This window comes from Cebus imitator, unplaced genomic scaffold (assembly GCF_001604975.1).
Source record: "Cebus imitator isolate Cc_AM_T3 unplaced genomic scaffold, Cebus_imitator-1.0 Scaffold148, whole genome shotgun sequence".
Classification (NCBI taxonomy): Eukaryota; Metazoa; Chordata; class Mammalia; order Primates; family Cebidae; genus Cebus; species Cebus imitator.
In genome coordinates, this window is record NW_016107463.1 from 2,756,650 (window position 1) to 2,775,339 (window position 18,690).

At 34.4% G+C, this 18,690-nt stretch overlaps 1 protein-coding gene across 13 annotated transcripts in view; it reads left to right on the forward strand.

Annotated features, from left to right (window-relative positions):
* Window positions 1-18,690, forward strand: part of LOC108314151 (muscular LMNA interacting protein) — a 269,710-nt gene that overhangs the window by 173,177 nt on the left and 77,843 nt on the right. For all 13 annotated transcript variants that reach the window (XM_017542898.2, XM_017542908.2, XM_017542904.2 and 10 more), the window contains one exon: window positions 40-84. In XM_017542898.2, coding sequence (XP_017398387.1) covers window positions 40-84 — 45 coding nt within the window. The remainder of the gene's footprint in view (window positions 1-39; window positions 85-18,690) is intronic.

Here is an 18,690-nt window from a genome sequence, read left to right on the forward strand (position 1 = left end):
TATTATTTCAGAAGTAAAATTATTTTTATTTTCATACAGACGTCTACAACTCTTCCAAGAGCGGCTGGTCGAGAAACCAAATATGTAAGTACCTTTATAATTATACACACTGCTTTTTAAATGGGTGCCTGTGCTTTGGAGAGAACACAATTATAAAGTAATTTAAATAGAATTGGTTGATTTTTTTAAAGAAGTTGAAGGGTATGATGAGATGGTTGGCTCAGATATGAAAATCAGGTTATGTCTGAGATAAAACATCAGGTAAGCTTATCAAATTCATTCTTAAGTGAGGTCTAATTTGCTTAGTTAGCTAAATAAAACAGAACTGCCATACCTGGTGTCTTTCTGGTTATCAGTGCTTAGATAACGTTTTCATTTTTGTAATGGTTGATTGTGCTTATAGAATAGTCAGCTCGCATACTGGAAACATTAAGATTTGTCTATTTCTAATCGGATTGCCAGTTTAATCAACTTTAACTACTTTTTTGTTTTCCTGCATTTAAATTATTAACAAACCAATTTCTACTTATGAGCAAAAATAGATTAATAGTGGATTAGACTCACTGAATTCAAGTCAAATAATTATGAGTAGCTGGCTCTGAGTGTATTAGACATACACATGCAGAGCCTCATCCCAACTAGTGTTCACTCATCTAATAATTGTATTTTCCATCATGTGGTCAACTTATGCTTCTGACCAAACTTATTCTAGTTGAAACAAGATTATCTCCTTAGTTAAGTGTTTAGTTTTTAGTCTAAAACAAATGAGTAAAGTATTTCATTTAAATTACATATTTGTGGTTTTTATCATAATTATGAAGAGTAAATAGTTATTAAATGTTTATTTTGTGCTGTGTCATCATTGTAATTTATACAGTTCTGCTCTCATTTGAATCTCCCCAAGGCAAGTAATAAACTGAAATTACTAAATTTTACCACATCCAGAAAAATTATGTTTAGAGGATGTGGGTAGGAACACTGCTTAGAGCATTTCCTGGAAGTCTTGCCGTTATTTTTCATTTTTATTGGAAACCATTTGGAGTAATACTTAAAAAGAATGAAGGCATTTAGTAGACTAGATCCAAGTTTAAATCACAGTGTTCCTTTTAGATAACTGTCTGATTCTGGGGAAATTACTCACCATGTTACCTTTCTGTGCCTTTGTTTGTTCATCTATGAAATGCGATTACTAATAATTTTCTTGTATAAGATTTATATTAGCTAATATACAAAAAACCCTTAATGCAATCTCGTTACAAAGGAATTGCTCGTACCTAAATGCTTTTCCTTTCCTTTCCCGTTTTCCTTTTTTCACATCTCCTTTCTTCTCTTCCTCTTACGTATCTTTGGAAGACTAGAAGTATTTTGATTTAGTTTAATTTATTGATTCTTGAGTGAGTACAAGAAAAAAAGTTTCCCAAAAGTGTTTCTGTACTTTTTGTGATTAATGCATTTTACAAGAGCCAGACCATCAAAAAAATCTCCAGAATTTTTGCTTTCTCATCCTTGTCTCTTTATCTACTCTTGCCTTTCAGTAAAATATCTAATTAGATTAATTTTCAGCAGGGTCAGTGGGTTGATGTCACTATCCATTTCTCTCTGGAAGTGGTTAATTTGGTAGCAGTTGAAATGATTCTGAAGCAGCTTCTTCAATCTCCATAGCTAGAAATTATTTCAAATTATTCCTTATTTTCAATCAGTTATCAGACTTAATAAAAGTAGATTAACTTTCATGCTCTTAATGTTGTGAGAACATGTAAGTCATTCAAAGTTAAGAATGAACCATCAAACAGGTTCAGTATAGGCTAGAACAAATATAACCTTTATTTCAGATAAGTTTCCTGACCTTAATTAAAATTCATTTCTTGAGTAAGAAGCTTTGTTTTTACTTTATTTTACAACATGACATTTGAATTATTGTTTTGTGGCACCTAAAATATGCACACATCTTTTGGAAGACCATAAGGGATCATTTTACAATGGAAGGTCAAAACTAGTTTTGGTGTCAGCTCGAGGATTAGTCATATTTGTACATACTCAGCTGTAGTTATTACAATTTACTAAGTGATACCTGATGCATTTGTTTAGAGGAGAAAAGATTAAATTGTAGAACAGAAGTCCACTTTAGCTATAAGTTTTGATCTTAGATGAACAAGAGCTTATCATGTATGTCTTAATACAATATATTGACTTTTAAAAAATAATGACATTGTAATATTTTCTTCCAAAAATTAGGGTGTTCATATTGACTGAACTATGGGATGTCACACTTTATGAGTTTACTAGCTATAATTTAATTAATTAATTTATCACTCTATTTTCCCTCTTCTCCCATGAAAATTAAAAAGCAACTCTGAGAAGGCTATTTCTGTAACATTTCAATATTTCACCATCTGTCTTCAAACTTTGGAGAAACTAGTCATCTTCAGAGTATATACCTGCTGGGACTCAATGCGTCATTGACTTTGTAGATATTCTTAAATTACAGAGCAGGGATCATGCAGGTTACCAACTCCTATACCACAGAGGAGGTTGAACAAAGGGAACACACAAATTAAAGCAAAGAAAAAAAAGTTTTGTTACACTTGAGGATATCCTGAACAAGTTAGTACTAACTACCTAAAATTTCTATTTCAGGGGTTTCTTTAAAAATATAATATATCTGATTACTACATATTATATGTCTCAGACACCACTATGCATCCCATGGATATATGCAATTATTATTTGCAAATAAAAAATAAGAATTAAAAAGGTATAGTATATAATCTATGAATCAAGACTAATAAAAAAGCTAGTCACTATTTTTAGCCCTGTTATTCCGTTTCCACCAGTATTCATTGATTCAATAAATATTTTTTGAGTGTCTGCCAAATACTATTCACTAAGGAGTCACTGGGGTGAGAGGAGTGAACACAGTGATAGGGTGCCAATTTCTGAAGCATATATTCCAATGGATAAGACAGATAGTAAATGGTTAAAATAGTAAATGAACAAGATACTTTGTTGTAGAAATAGAGGAGAGGTAGCCAGAGAACCAAATGATGTTAAAACCAACTTACAAACTTGCTAGTTTTCAAAGTATTCATAGGTTTTCCAGTTTTCCTGGGATAATTATAATGGTTTAATAAAAGAAAAAAAGCGTATAACAAATTCCATTTTATAGGCCTTTGATGTAAGCCTTTCTCTTAAAAGAAGAAAAAAAATAAACAAAATAAACTCAAAATAATATTTTTTTCTTTGGGTCTTTATTGCATGTATTGTGAAATTTCACAGGGTCTGTTTTTTAGGATGAACCAGGTGAAGTAAAAGCAACACTAATTCAGACTAGTTAAAGTAAAGGTTTTCTCCAGTCCGTGGTGTGCTTAAATTGTGGGCTATTTTAAAGTAATATAATTGAGGTTCTTTTAAGTGTAATAAAATTGAAAGTAGGCTAACAACATGTTGAATAGGGAGTGAGCCTTAGGTCACTTGCAGGGTTGATTAATTTATCATCAATATTTGATTTGATTCTTTTAAAAAGGTGTTGAATTGAACAAAAATAATAACTAATATTTTGAGCTCTTCACTTGAAAATAAAGCTTAACTATCTAATTTAAATCATATACCAAACCTATCAGGTGGGTATTCTTATTTTAAAAACTCCGTTTTACTGAGGGGAGAAAACAAGTCTCAGAAGTCACAGAGAAGGCAAAACCCAACCCAAATTTGCTTCATGTCAAAGTTTCTGCTGTTGATACTTCTATATACTTATAGACATATCAGTCCATACTGGAAATAGTTCGTGTTCTTTAAATATGTTATCCATTGATGTTTATACTCTGGGTCCAAATTATTTTTTCATGCCCAGTAAGCTTCAGCCTAAATTTAGAAGGAATGATTTCATATTTGGTCATATTAACATCTAAAATGATAATGATTTACTGTTTCTAAGATTTTAAATCATGTGCTTAAATGTACATTAACTCATATCAGATAATGTATAAGAGCATTACTTCTCATGACACTTATTTTTAAAGTTTATGTCCTTCATGTAAAGAAATTTCCTTTCTAAACAAATTTTGATTTTTTAAAATTTTTGTGGGTACATAGTAGGTATGTATGGGGCACATGAAATATTTTGATACAGGCATGCAATGCATAATAATTGCATCATGGAAAATAATGTATCTGTCCCCTTAAGCTTTTATCCTTTGTGTTACAATATGATTATACTCTCTTAGTTATTTTAAAATGTACAATTAAATTATTGCCTATAGTCACTTGGTTGTGCCATCAAATACCAGGTCTTATTAATTCTTTCTATTTTTTTGTACCCAATAACTATCCCCACCTCCCCACCCCAAAGCAACCCCCACCCTTCCCAGCCTCGGGTAACCATTCTTCTACTCTCTATCTCCATGAATTTTGTTGTTTTGATTTTTAGATTCCACAAATAAGTGAGGACCTGCATCGTTTGTCATTCTGTGCCTGGCTTATTTCACTTAATATAATGGCCTCCAGTTCTATACATGTTGTTGCAAATGACAGGATCTCATTGTTTATAATGGGTGAATAGTACTCCATTGTGTATAAGAACCATATTTTCTTTATTCAGTCATCTATTAAAGCCTACTTAGGTTGCTTCTAAATCTTAGATATTGTGAACAGTGCTGTGGCAAACATGTGAATGCAAATATCTCTTTGATATACTGATTTTCTTTCTTTTGTATATATAACCTGAAGTGGGATAATGTGTTAGATCATACACGATAGCTCTTTGTTTTTAATTTTCTGTGGAACCTCCAGATTGTTCTTTATAGTGGTTGTACTAATTGGTGATGTACAGTCCCACCAACAGTGTTTAAGAATTCCCTTTTCTTTACATCCTTGTAAGCATTTGTTATTGCTTATCTTTTGGATCAAAGCGATTTTAACTGGGGTGAGATAATTTCTCATCATAATTTAGATTAGCATTTATCTGATGATCAGTGAGGTTGAGCATCTTTTCACATGCTTGTTTGCCATCTGGATGTCTTCTTTTGAGAAATGTCTATTGAAATCTTATACCCATTTTAAAATACAGTTATACTTTTTGTATAGAGTTGTTTGAGCTCCTTATATATGCTGGTTATTAATTTCTTCTCAGATGGGCAGTTTGCAAATATTTTCTCCCATTCTATGGATTATCCCTTCATTTTGTTGATTGTTTCATTTGCTGGGCAGAAGCTTTTGAACATGATGTGATCCCATTTGTTCATTTTTGCTTTGGTTGCCTGTGCTTGTGGGGTACTGCTGGAGAAATTTTAGCCCAGACTAATGTCCTGGAAAGTTTTTCTGATATTTTCTTGTAGAAATTTCATAGTTTGAGGTCTTAGATTTAAGTATTTAGTTCATTCTGATTTGATTTTTGTATACGGCAAGATATAGGGGTCTGGTTTTATTATTTTGCATATGGACAACCAGGTTTCCCAGCATCATTTATTGAAAAGACTATCTTTTTGTTATGTATGTTCTTGCCACCTTTATCGAAAATGAGCTCACTGTAAGTGAGTGAATTTGTTTCTGGGTTCTCTATTCTGTTCCATTGGCCTATGTTTCTATGTGAGTACCATGCTGTTTTGGTTACTATAGCTCTGTAGTAGAATTCAAAGTCAAAGAATGACTCCAGCTTTGTTCCTTTTTCTCAGGATAGCTTTAGTGATTCTGGGTCTTTTGTGGTTCCCCATACATTTTAGAATTGTTTATTCTATTTTTGTGAAGAATGTCATTGGTATTTTGCTAGGAATTGCTTTGAATCTGTAGATTGCTTTTGGTAGTATGAGCATTATAACAATATTGTTTCTTTCAATCCAAGAACATGGGCTCTATTTCAGTTTTTTTTTTTTTGTATCTTCTTCAATTTCTTTCATCAGTGTTTTATAGTTTTTATTGTAGAGATTTTTCACTTCTTTGGTTAAGTAAATTCCTAGGCTATTGCTTTTACTTGTGGCTATTACTGTATATGACATTACTTTTTCAACTTCTATTTTAGATTGTTCACTGTTGGCATGTAGAAATGCTACTGATTTTTGTATGTTGATTTTGCATCCTGCAACTTTACTGAATTCAATTTTCAGTTCTAATACTTTTTTGGTGGATTTGTTAGGTTTTTCCAAATAGAAGATCATATCATCTGCAAACACAGATAATCTGAATTCTTCCTTTCCAATTTAGGTGCCTTTTATTTATTCTCTTGTCTGATTGCACTAGTTACAACTTCCAGTTATGTGTTGAATAACAGTGGTGACAGTGAACATCCTTGTCATGTTCCAGATCTTAAAAGAAAAGCTTTAAGTTTTTCCCCATTCTGTATGATTCTAGCTGTGGTTCTATCATATATGGCTTTTACTATGTTTAGATAATATTCCTTCTGTATCCAGTTTTTTGAGAGTTTTTATCATGAAAGGATGTTGAATTTTATCATATGATTTTTCAGCATCAATGATCATATGGTTTTTGTCCTTTATTCTGTTGATATGACATATCACATTGATTGATTTGCATATGTTAAACCATCTTTGCATCCCTGGGATAAATTCTACTTAGTCATGATGAATGATCTTTTTAATGCATTGTTGAAGTTGTTTTGCTAGCATTTTGTTGAGGATTTTTATGTCAATATTCATCAGAGATATTGGCCTATAGTTTTCTTAGTTTGATGTATCATTTTCTGGCTTTGGTATCAGGATAATACTTGTCTCATTATAGAATGAGATTGGTAGCATTCCCTTCTCCTTTTTTTTTTTTTTTTTTTTGATTGGTTCAAGTAGAATTGGTATTAGTTCTTCTTTAAATGTTTCATAGAATTCAACAATGAAGCCACTGAGTCCAGGGTTTTGCTTTATTGGGAGACTTTTTATTACAGCTTCGATTTCATTAGTTGTTATTGGTCTGTTCAGACATTGGATTTCTTCATGGTCCAGTCTTGATAGGTTGTATGTATCTAATAATTTATAAATTTCCTTTATATTTTCCCACTCATTGGCATATGGTTGCTCATAGTAGCCACTAATAATCCTTTAAAATCTGTGGTTTTATTTCATGCTCCTAAATGAGAGGAATCAATTTGTGGAAATGTCCATACTGCCCAAAGTAATTTATTGATTCAATGCTATCATCATTAAACTACCATTAATATTCTTCACAGAATTAGAAAAAAAATACTTTAAAATTCATATAGAACCAAAAAAGAACCTGTATAGCCAAGACAATACTAAGCAAAAAGAACAAAGCTGGAGGCAGCATGCTACCTGACTTCAAACTATACTACAAAGCTACAGTAACCAAAACAGCATGGTACTGGTACAAAAACAGACACATAGACCAATGGAACAGAATAGAGATCTCAGAAATAAGAGCAAACATCTACAACTATCTGATCTTCAACAAACCTGACAAAAACAAGCAATGGGGTAAAGATTCCCTATTTACTAAATGGTGCTGGGAAAACGGGCTAGCCATATGCAGAAAATTGAAACTGGACTCCTTCCTTGCATCTTGTACAAAATTGAACTCAAGATGCTTAAAGACTTAAATGTAAAACCCCAAACTATAAAAACTCTAGAAGAAAATCTAGACATTACTATTCAGGACCAGCACAGGCAAAGATTTCATGACAAAAACATCAAAAGCAATTGTAACAAAAGCAAAAATTGACAAATGGGATCTAGTTAAACTGAGGAGCTTCTGCACAGCAAAAGAAATTATCATCAGAGTGAACAAACAACCTAGAGATTGGGAGAAAATGTTTGCAATCTATCCACCTGACAAAAGTCTAATATCCAGAATCTACAAGGAACTTAAAGAAATTTAAAAGAAAAAACCAAACAACCTCATTAAAATGTGGACAAAAGACATAACAGACAGTTGTCAAAAGAAAACATTTATGTGGCCAACAAACATGAAAAAAAGCTCAACATCACTGATCATTAGAGAAACACAAATCAAAACCACAATGAGATACTATCTCACACCAGTCAAAATATGCAAGTATTAAAAAAGTTAAGAAACAACAGGTGCTGGTGAGGCTGTGGAGAAATAGAAATGCTTTTACACTGTTTGTGGGAATATAAATTATTTCAACCATTTTGGAAGACGGTGTGGTGATTCCTCAAAGACCTGAAACCAGAAATACCATTTCACTCAGCAATCCCATTATTGGGTATATATCCAAAGGAATATAAATCTTTCTATTATAAAGATATATGCAATTTCATTGTGGCACTATTCACAATAGAAAAAACATGGAATCAACTCAGATGCCCATAAATGATAAACTGGCTAAAGAAAATGTGGTACATACACATTATGGACTACTGTGCAGCCATAAAAAGGAACAAGATCATGTCTTTTGCAGGGAGATGGATGGAGCTGGAAGTCATTCACCTTAGCAAATTAACACAGGAACAGAAAACCAAGCACCACATATTCTCACTTATAAGTGAAAGCTGAACAACAAGAACATATAGACACGGGCAGTGGGGACAACACATACTGGGGCCTCTTGGAAGGGCAGGGGAAAGGAGAGCATTGGGATGAATAGCTAATGCATGTGGTGATTGATGTCTAAGTGATAGGTTGATAGGTGTTACCTGTGTTTCTAACCTGCATGTCCTGCACATATATCCTGAAACCTAAAATAAAATAAAATTTAAAAAATAAAAGTACATAAAGAAAAAGTGGCTTCAGTTGTAATGTTTTCATTTTCATCTCTAATTTTATTTATTTGGGTTTCTTCCCTTTCCTTCATTATTCTGCCTAAAGGGTTATGAATTTTCTTTATTTTTTCAAAAAACACCTTTTTGTTTCATTGATCTTTTAAATTGCTTTCTTTGTTTCAAATTTATTTATTTCTGCTCTGATATTTATTATTTTTCTGCTAGTAATTTTGGGTTTGGTTTGTTCTTTTATAGTTGTTTAAGATACGTTATTAGGTTATTTGAAGTTTGTTTTTATGTAGGCACTTAACAGCTAGGAATTTCCCTCTTACTACTGCTTTGCTATATCCCATAGGCTTTGGTATGTTGTTTCCATTATCACTTGTTTAAAGAAATTTTTCAATTTCTTTCTTAATTTCTTCATTGACCTACTGGTCATTCAGGAGTATCTTGTTTTATTTCCATGTGTTTGTATAGCTTCCAAAATTCCTCTTATCTCACTGTGGTCAGAGAAGATGCTTGATATTATTTTAATTTTTTGAATGTTTTAAGACTTGTTTTGTGACCTAACATATGGTCTATCTTTGAGAATGATCCACATGCTACAGAGAAGCATGTGTTGAAGCATTATAGCTGTTGGATGCAGTGTTCTGTAAATATCTATTAGGTTCATTTGGTCTATAGTGCTGATTAAGTCTGGTGTTTCTCTGCTGATTTTCTGTATGGGAGCTCTGTATGATGCTAAAATTGGGGTGTTGAAGTCTCCAGCTATTACTGCATTGAGATCTATGTCTCTCTTTAGCTCTAATACTATTTACTTTGTATACCTGGGTGCTCCAGTGTTGGTTGCATATAAATTTGCAACCATTTTAGGCTCTTGCTGAACTGACCCTTTTATCATTATGTAATGACATTCTTTGTCTCTTCTAACAGTTTTTGTGTTGGTATCTATTTTGTCTGATGTAAGTATAGTTACCTGTGCCCCTTTTTGGTTTTCATTGCCATGGAATATAGCTTTTTACATCCCTTTATTTTCAGTCTATGAGTATGTCTACAGGCTAAGTGTGTTTCCTGTAGGCAACAGGTGATTGGGTCTGTTTTTCTTCTATTTAGCCACTCTATGCCTTTTGATTGGAGAGTTTCATTCTTATACATTGAATGATATTATTGGTAGGTAGGGACTTACTCCTGCCCTTTCGTGATTAGGTTTATGGTGGTTTTGTGGTATTCTCTTTCTTCTTTCCCTTTTTCCTGTCTTTCTTTTTGTGAAGGTGATCTTCTCTGGTGGTGTGCTTTAATTTCTTGGTTTTTATTTTTGTGTATCTGTTGTATGTTTTTTAATTTGAGGTTACCATGAGGCTTGTAAATACTATCTTATAACTCATTATTTTAAACTGATGACCACTTGACACTAATTGCATAAACAAACAAACATGCAAAGAGAAAACCAATACAAACCCTAGACTTTAACTTTATGTACCTGCTTTTTAGTTTTTAATTTTTTTATGTCTTATACTATGTCTTAAAAAGTTATAGTTATTAATTTGACTGGGTCATCATTTAGTCCTTTTACTTAAAAGTGGTTTACACACCACAATTACAGTGTTATATTCTGTGTTTTTCTGTGTGCCTATTATTACCAGTGAATTTTGTATCTTCTTATTTCTTCTGGCTCGTTCACACTCTTCTTTCAAATTGAAGAACCCCCTTTGGCATTTCTTGTAGACAGGTCTGGTGTTGATGAAATCCCTCAGCTTTTGTTTTCTGAAAAGGACTTTATGTCTGTTTCATGCTTGGAGGATATTTTCACCAGATATGCTATTCTCGGGTAAAAGTTTTTTGTTTTTCCCCCTTCAGCACTTTACATATGTCATTTGACTGTCTCCTGGTCTGTAATACCTTCACTGAAAAGTCTGCTGCCAGACGTGTTAGAGCTCCATTGCATTTTATTTGTTTCTTTTTTCTTTCTGCTTTTAGGATCCTTTATCTTTTACCTTTGGAAACTTGATTATTAAATCCCTTGAGGTCATCTTCCTTAGGTTAAATCTGCTCTAACTTTCCTGTATTTGAATATTGATATCTTTCTCTAGGTTTGGGAAGTTCTCTGTTATTGTAACTTTGAATAAACTTTCTATCCTTGTTTCTCTCTCTACCTCATCTTCAAGGCCAATAACTCTTATATTTGCCCTTTTGAGCATATTTTCTAAATACTGAAGCTGTGCTTTATTGTTTTTTATTGTTTTTGTTTCTTCTGACTGTGCACATTTTCAAATTTCCTGTCTTCAAGTTCATTCATTCTTTCTTCTTCTTGGTCAGTTCTGCTATTAAAGGACTCTGATACATTCTTCAGTATGCCAATTCCATTTTTCAGCTCCAGAATTTCTGCTTTATTTTGTTTTAATTATTTCAATATCTTTGTTAAATTTATCTAATGGAATTCTAAATTCCTTCTCTGTGTTGTCTTTAATTTCTTTGTGTTTCCTCAACACAGCTATTTTGAATTCTCTGTCTGAAAGTCACATATCCCTGTTTCTCCAGGATTGGCTTCTAGAGCCTTACTTTGTTTGTTTTATGAGGTCATGTTTTCCTGGATGGTCTTGATGCTTGTGAATGTTTGCCAGTGTCTCAGCATTGAAGAGTTGGGTATTTTTTGTAGTCTACAGTCTGAGCTTATTTATGCCTGTCTCTGAATTATTAGGCAGAGATTTTTGATTTCTTCCCTTACTTTCTTGTAAAGAAATGAAGTCTCTCTCTCTGTATTGAGCTGCCTGGTACTTGGGTTGAGATGCATGCACTGCTGTGGCAAGTTCCCACAGGCCCTGTGCAGGTCCACAGATGCTGTCTGGGAGACAGGGTTTAGAGTAAAAAAATTTAGAAATTTACCTGATATTCTGTTTCTTAGCAGCTAAGCTAGCACTCACACCACAATACAAAGTTCTTTCTGCTCTTCCCTCCACTTTCCACTGGGAGAGGAGCCTCTCCCTGTGGCCACCACCACCATCAGCACATGGCAGGGTGGGGTGGGAGTGTCTGCTATGCCACTACTGATGTTCAGTAAAAGCCCAAGGGCTCTTCAGTCAGCTTGTGACAAATGCTTCTGGGCCTGGGACTCACCCTTCAGGACAATGGGCTCCCCTCTGGCCCACGGCTAGTCCAGAAATGGTGTCTAAGAGCCTATGCCTTGATTCAGGGATCCCAAGAGCCTGTTTGTTGCTCTACCTCCCTGTGGTCAAGCTGGTACCTAAGGTGCAAGACAAAGTTCTGTTTGCTTTTCCCTCTGCTTTTCTCAGACAGAAGGGAGTCTCTCCCTATAGCTAGCTACCACAGCTGGGAATGTGATGGGTTCACACCTGAAGTCAGGACATCTCAGAGCCAGAGGCCCATGGCGTACTACCTCGGTATCGCTGCTGGTGATTCTGTATCTAATGGCTCTTTAGTCAGCAAGTGATGAGTCCTGCCAGGACTGGGTCTTTCCCTTCAAGGCAGCAGGTTCTCTTTTGGCTCAGGAAGTGCCTACAGGAAGTGCCTAGAAACATCGTGAGCTAGGGCCTGTAATGGGGGCATCAAAGCTCTGCCTGGTGCTCTATCTAACTGTGGATGAGCTGATCTCCAAGATGTAAGACAAAGTCCTCTTTACTGTTCGCTCTCCTCTCCTTAAGCAGAAGCAGGGAGTGACATTTGTTGTCGCAAGCAGCAGTGCCTTGAGTTGGGGAAGAAAGAGCACAAGTACTCTTTTAGCCATGGCAGCTGGTGTCTCCCTAGGTGATGTGCCACCCTAATCTACTGGCTCTGAGCTCAGTGCAGTACTTGGAGTTGCCTAGGAATTGCAGCTCTTATGTCCTAGACTACCTTTCAAGTTTACCTGAAATCCCAGAGCACTTTTGCCTGTGGTGGCGAGCCTTGCCAAGAAAGTCAACTTCCAGTTGCTGTGATGGGCAATTCCCCTCTGCGTAGGCACTTCATGCTCTCTCCATGTGTGGGCACTGCCTGAGCCCAGCACAGTTTTGTTCTCTGCAATTACAAGGCAGCGGTGAGTCAATGTTCCATCCCCTAGTTGCTGTGTTCTCCCTTCCACAAGTGCACAGACTCTCTGTGCTGTATGGCCACTACTGGGGAGTCGGGAGAAGGGTAGCATCTCAGCAATTCAAGACTGTCTCTCCAACCCTTTTCAATGCCTCTTTCAGCAATATGAAGTTAAAACTAGATACTATGATTGCTCACCTGATTTTGGTTTTTGAGAGGGTGGTATTCTGTGTCCAGATAGTTGTTAAAATTTGGTGTTCCTGCAGGAGGTCCGAACACTATAAGTTTCTGCTCTGCTGTCTTGCTCCACCCTTCAGGAAAGAATTATCTATTAAAATTCTATTTCATTCTATTTACATTTTATAAACTTTGTAGAGGGATTTTTTTTGTCTTTACATTATATGTGCCATTGTAAATGTTTATTATTTTTTATTAACTTCCAATATAAATTCATCTCATTTATATAATTCAAGAACATAGTATGCTTTCTTAATAAAGAACAAACTCTGAAAATAGGGCATCAAAAAAACTCTTAGCTGGAGTCACATTCTATTGATAACAACTTATCTTATAAATTTTCTACATTTTATAAATTACTTTTAAGTGCAGAGGAAATATCTGAGATGGAGTTATTAAATATTAGATAGCATACAGGTAAGACCTCATTTTAATAAGCTTGAGAGACAGTAAAATGTTATTACAATGGAAACATATTCCTTCCAAAATATCAGAATATGTTGAAAAATGTGTCAAATTTTATTAATAATATTTTCCACTGTATATACAGATATTCAAATAAAGGTCATCTCTAATTTCACCAGCTCACACACTCTTCTTGTTGCTATGCTTGGAAAGGTTACTATGCTGGAATGCTTCAGAGTTGATGTGCAATAACGCAGTCATAGATCTTAGGATGAGAGGGGACTTAATCCCAATCAGGTCGAGATCCGTGCTTCACTGTAGGATGAGGCCAGAGATTTGATGAGTTATAGGAAGAACTGAGAACTATTTAAACTTATTTATTTCCTTTTATAGTTGTTCAGAAATATTTCTGCAGTGTATATATGTGTGACAGGGGTTAAGGAAGGAATGGAAGATAGTCTTCTGCATTCTTCTAGATGAGGAGGTAGAGAAGAGATTGAATGAGACAACCCTTCTGCCTTGTGTCCTTCTCCTTGCCATTTTAGATTTTATCAAATAGGAAGGTGCCTTATTTCAGACAAACTTCCCCTTGATCTGATCTTTTATTTCCCTGTTTACACATATAAACTATGACTTTCACCGGTCACCTATGCCCACTTGTTGCATCTACCAACTATGTTCATGACAAGTTGGAATCATCCCCTATCTTAAAGAGTCAAACTTTTAAAAATTGCTAAATCTACTCTTTATATTTAGATATTATGAGGGTTATATTATTAACTTAGAAAATGGTCTTTGGTGAGAGATTTAGACAGGGTAAGTTCTATAGATACTAAGAATAAACAAAGGAAGGATGATGCGTCATAATATATTTCATGGCCTTGGCGTCTAACATTCTTAACATGGATCCATTTTGTTGAGTAGTGCCTTATGTACAAATAATAGGAACACTCTCCAGGTTAAGAGTAAGACTGTCTTTATCATTTTATATGTCCTCAATACTGAGGTTAGCATTCAGTAATAACTAGGTGCCCAATTAATATTTTGAGTGTTGTCTTTCTGCTTACCTGTATATCAGTCTTGACTGGAAGAAATAACATAATTCAGTTAGCACGTTATCACTGATTAGAGCTCTCTGAGCTTAGAGAGAGGAAGATTTAGGACAGTCAGAGTCAACAGAGGAAATGGGAAAAGAAGCATCTTAATGGTATCAAACCTGGGATTATACTTAGGTGGAAGAATCATGACTGCCGAAAGGGAAAAAAGTGTGCTAAAAGTAGAGTAGCCGAGTACTGAAAGAAAGACAACTATTTAACACTTCTTTTCTAATCCAACTTGAGTTTTGCTCCAGGCCTCCAAGAAGGTGTCTGTTAAAGTGATGACAACCAAAAGGACACCTGTCATGAATGTGAAATGCTGCAGATGGCAAGGAATGGCAAATCTAGGCAATGAATAAGGAGCTTTGCTATGCTTTGTGTGCCTTTGGCTTCAAGTCTTTGGGAGATAAAAATGGTTTCTCCAAAGCTGGCTTGGGACAAGTGGTGCCCTGTGTAGGAATTTATCTTTCAATGGATTTAAAATCCTTACCTTTACTTAGTCTTTAACTCTTTCAGTTTCTATATAACTTAATTCTTTAATGGATTTTTTTTGAAATAAAATTTTTTTACCTTCATATTTTGACTGTTCTATTAGTTTTTTAAGTTTTTTTTTTTTTTTTTTTAAGAATACAGTAATGGCTAAAGCCCATCTTTCTCTGTCTCTCATTTTTTTCTATAATTAAAACAATGTCAAATGCTGTAGAATATAGATTATGAATTATGATATTTTATTCTTCCCAGTTGATGTTAACATGGAGAGATATGAATAACCAAAATTTTAATGTTGTTCAAATCCAATGTCAAATTTATTGTTAGGTATTTTAAGTATCTTCTCCACCTTTATTCAGGTGATGCAGGTGTTCAAATGTAGCAAGCTTCTCCCATTACCTGCTGTTTAAATCTTAGTCCACCACACAACCTCTCCTCACTTTCTGGAAAACAATTGCTACAATATTGATGACATAGTACATAATTAGAGCTATAACTTCTAATAAACAACATTAACCTGTATTAGGCATGCATAGGTAGGCTTCTCAAAGGACTGGACAGCACTGGGTTCATTGAAAAAACCTGGTCATTTTAGTGTAAAACATGTAAGACGTTATTCTTCCTCTTTGCTTAAGGAGAGATCTGTATTAATATTATACATATCCACTCCACTCTGTTGTTTGCTTTTAACTTTGCCCTTTCTCTGGGAAATTTCTGATCACAGTGATATGGATTTCATAATACTGGATGAAATAAAAATGTCCAGGGGTGTCTGAAGTATCTTATTGTTATGTCATGATTCCCAGCGAAGGAATTTGGGGGTCTTATAAAGACTGGATAAAAAGATATTTAGATATTTTCCTACTTTAATTAATATGTTTGAGCTTTTTCTCTCTTTTCCCTATAATAATAATTTGGTATTATTTAGTACAATATACTAAAAAATGTTAGTAATGCAAACTGTGTGAATACTTCATTGTTAATATGTAACTTCTTGCCTATAATTATTGAAGTAGAAATTTAACCATTGTTTTTCAGTTAGGATGCATTTAAATCAGTATATTTCACAGAAGCTATTCATTTAACTTAGGGAATCAATAGAGAATGCTTTCATTATTGCAATATGAAAAAAATTGTTAAAGAGTAAAAAACCTGAGATTTTTAGATGAAATCATTATTATTACCTCTATTCCATTATGAGGTTAATAATGAAACCCTAGGTAAACTGACAAGAACACCATGATGGATATTCTGAAGGGCAATTTTCCCAAAGCTCAGTGCATACTAACCTGGTCCACAGAAATTAGAGAATGGGAGCCCTTAGCCAAGATACCCTACTGCCATCAAGCAACCAGGAACGGCTGCAAGCAGTGGCAGTCCCTGTAAAGGATGGCATGAGTCAAAACTCAGAAAACAAACAATGGTAGACACTGTGTACAAAGAACTTCAGGTGCCTCATCATTGTTTGGTGAATCATGCTCCTGTATACTTGATGGTATCATGGAACCATGAGGCTTTCAGTTTTCGGTTATTATTGATCTCTCAGAGATTAAAAACAATAATGATACATCAAAATAAGCTCTGAAATATTTGCAATTTCAAAAATAGAATTATTTTAGGAACATAACTTGATTATATTTTAACCAAGCATATTTATAATTATTCATCTCTATGCTGACCGGTTCCTGTCAAAATGGAAGGCTAAGCTGGTATGAAAATTTAGCCTCTCATGTAAATTCAGAAATGCTTGGTAAAACATAACTAATCCCTGGATGCCATAAATCAAGTGGGACTTCCAAGTTTGTATTACTCTATTTTCACACCGCTATAAAGAACTACCTGAGATTGGGTAATTTATAAAGAAAAGAGATATAATTGACTCACAGTTCTGCATGTCCAGGGAAGCCTCAGGAAACTTACAATCATGGGGGAAAGTGAAGGGGAAGCAAGGACTTTCTTCACATGGCAGCAAGAGAGAGAGGTGTAGGCAAACGGTAACTGGTCCAGAACCTAGGCAACTCCTAGGACCCCCATGAGGGCAAATGTACTACAGGGATGGTTTCCTAACCAGGGCTTCTTGACTATCTAAAGAAATTCAAATTACCAAAATTACTCAAAATAGAAAATTTAAAAGCACACAAAATAACTAAAGAACATCATGAGGGAGATACATGAGGGAGAATCAGCAAATACAAGCAACACAATATTTAATAAGGGGTGACCATAACAACTCTGAAATATGTTAAACATTATAATGAGTTATAGATATTATAAGACAAGATTTGAAAAAGAGCCAAGTAGACCTAGAAGTGAAGAGTCAATTAAGGTATTTACTTCAATTACCATGTTAAACGTACTAATATGCATTTAAAGAAAAATAAGCTAATTGACAGGCTTAAAGCAAAAACCATCCAGAATACAGTATAAAGAGACCAAAATATAAAGATGAGTTTGAGATAAATGGGAGAGGATTTGAGAGGGTCCGAAATACACTCATGCTTCACTTAACTATGGGGAGGCAGTCTGAGAAAGACATCACTAGGTGATTTCATCATTATGTAAGCATTAAAGTGTATATACATGAACCTAGATAGTAGAGCCCACTACATACCTAGGCTATATGGTTTAGCATATTGCTGCTAGGCTACAAACCTATGTAACATGTTACTGTATTGAATGCTGTAGGCAATTGTAACACAATGGTATTTATGTGTCTAAACATAGAAAAGGCATAGTAAAAATACATTATAAATGATAAAAAGTGGAACATCTGTATCGCACACTTGCCAAGAATGGAGTTTGCAGGACTAGAGGTTTCTCTGGGTGAATCAATGAGTGAGTGATGAGTGAATGCGAAGAACTAAGGATATTACTGTACACTACTGTAGACTTTTGGCTACATTAAGTTTATGTTTTTTTTCTTTCTTCAACAATAAATTAACCTTAGCTTACGGTAGCTTTTTTATTTAATAAGCTTTTTAATTTTGAAAATTTTTCAACTCTTTTCTAGGAAGATGTAGCTTGAAACACAAATGCATTATAGAGCTGTACAAAAATATTTTTACACCATTATCCTATAAGTTTTTTCTATTTCAGTTTTTTATTTTTTATTTATTATACTCATTAAGCTTTTTTTATTAAACACTAAGACACAAACACACACATTAGCTTAGGCCTACATATAGTCAAGATCATGAAGACATTAGTGGGTGACAGGAATATTTTTAGCTCCATTATAATCTTATGGGACCCCTGTCATATATTTGGTTCATCATCAACTGAAACATCATTGTGTGGCACATTACTATATATTTAATAGAAGCTCAATAATAGGAGATTAGATATATTGGGAGATTGGGAGAAAAGCAGCATTTGAAGAGATAGTCATGTAGGATTTTTCAGAATAGATGCATACTCAGAGTAAAGGAACATACCAATTCCCCCCCTCAAAAAAAATGAATAAATAAATAAAAAGAAATCTACGCTGAGGCACATCATAGTGAAATTACAGAATGTCATGGAGATAAACTTTCAATGTTAACCAGATTTGAAGACAGATGATCCTCCAAGTTATGACATTTAGGCCACCACCAACAAAAGCCAGGGTCTGTGGGATAGCATCTGCAAAAGACAGAAATGCCATTAACCTGGAATTCTGTGTCTAGTTGAACTCTTACTGAAGAATGAGAACATGATAAAAACACTCAGACAACATCCAAGACAGCAAGGTCTGAAAAACTACCAAAACCTTTACTTTAGTA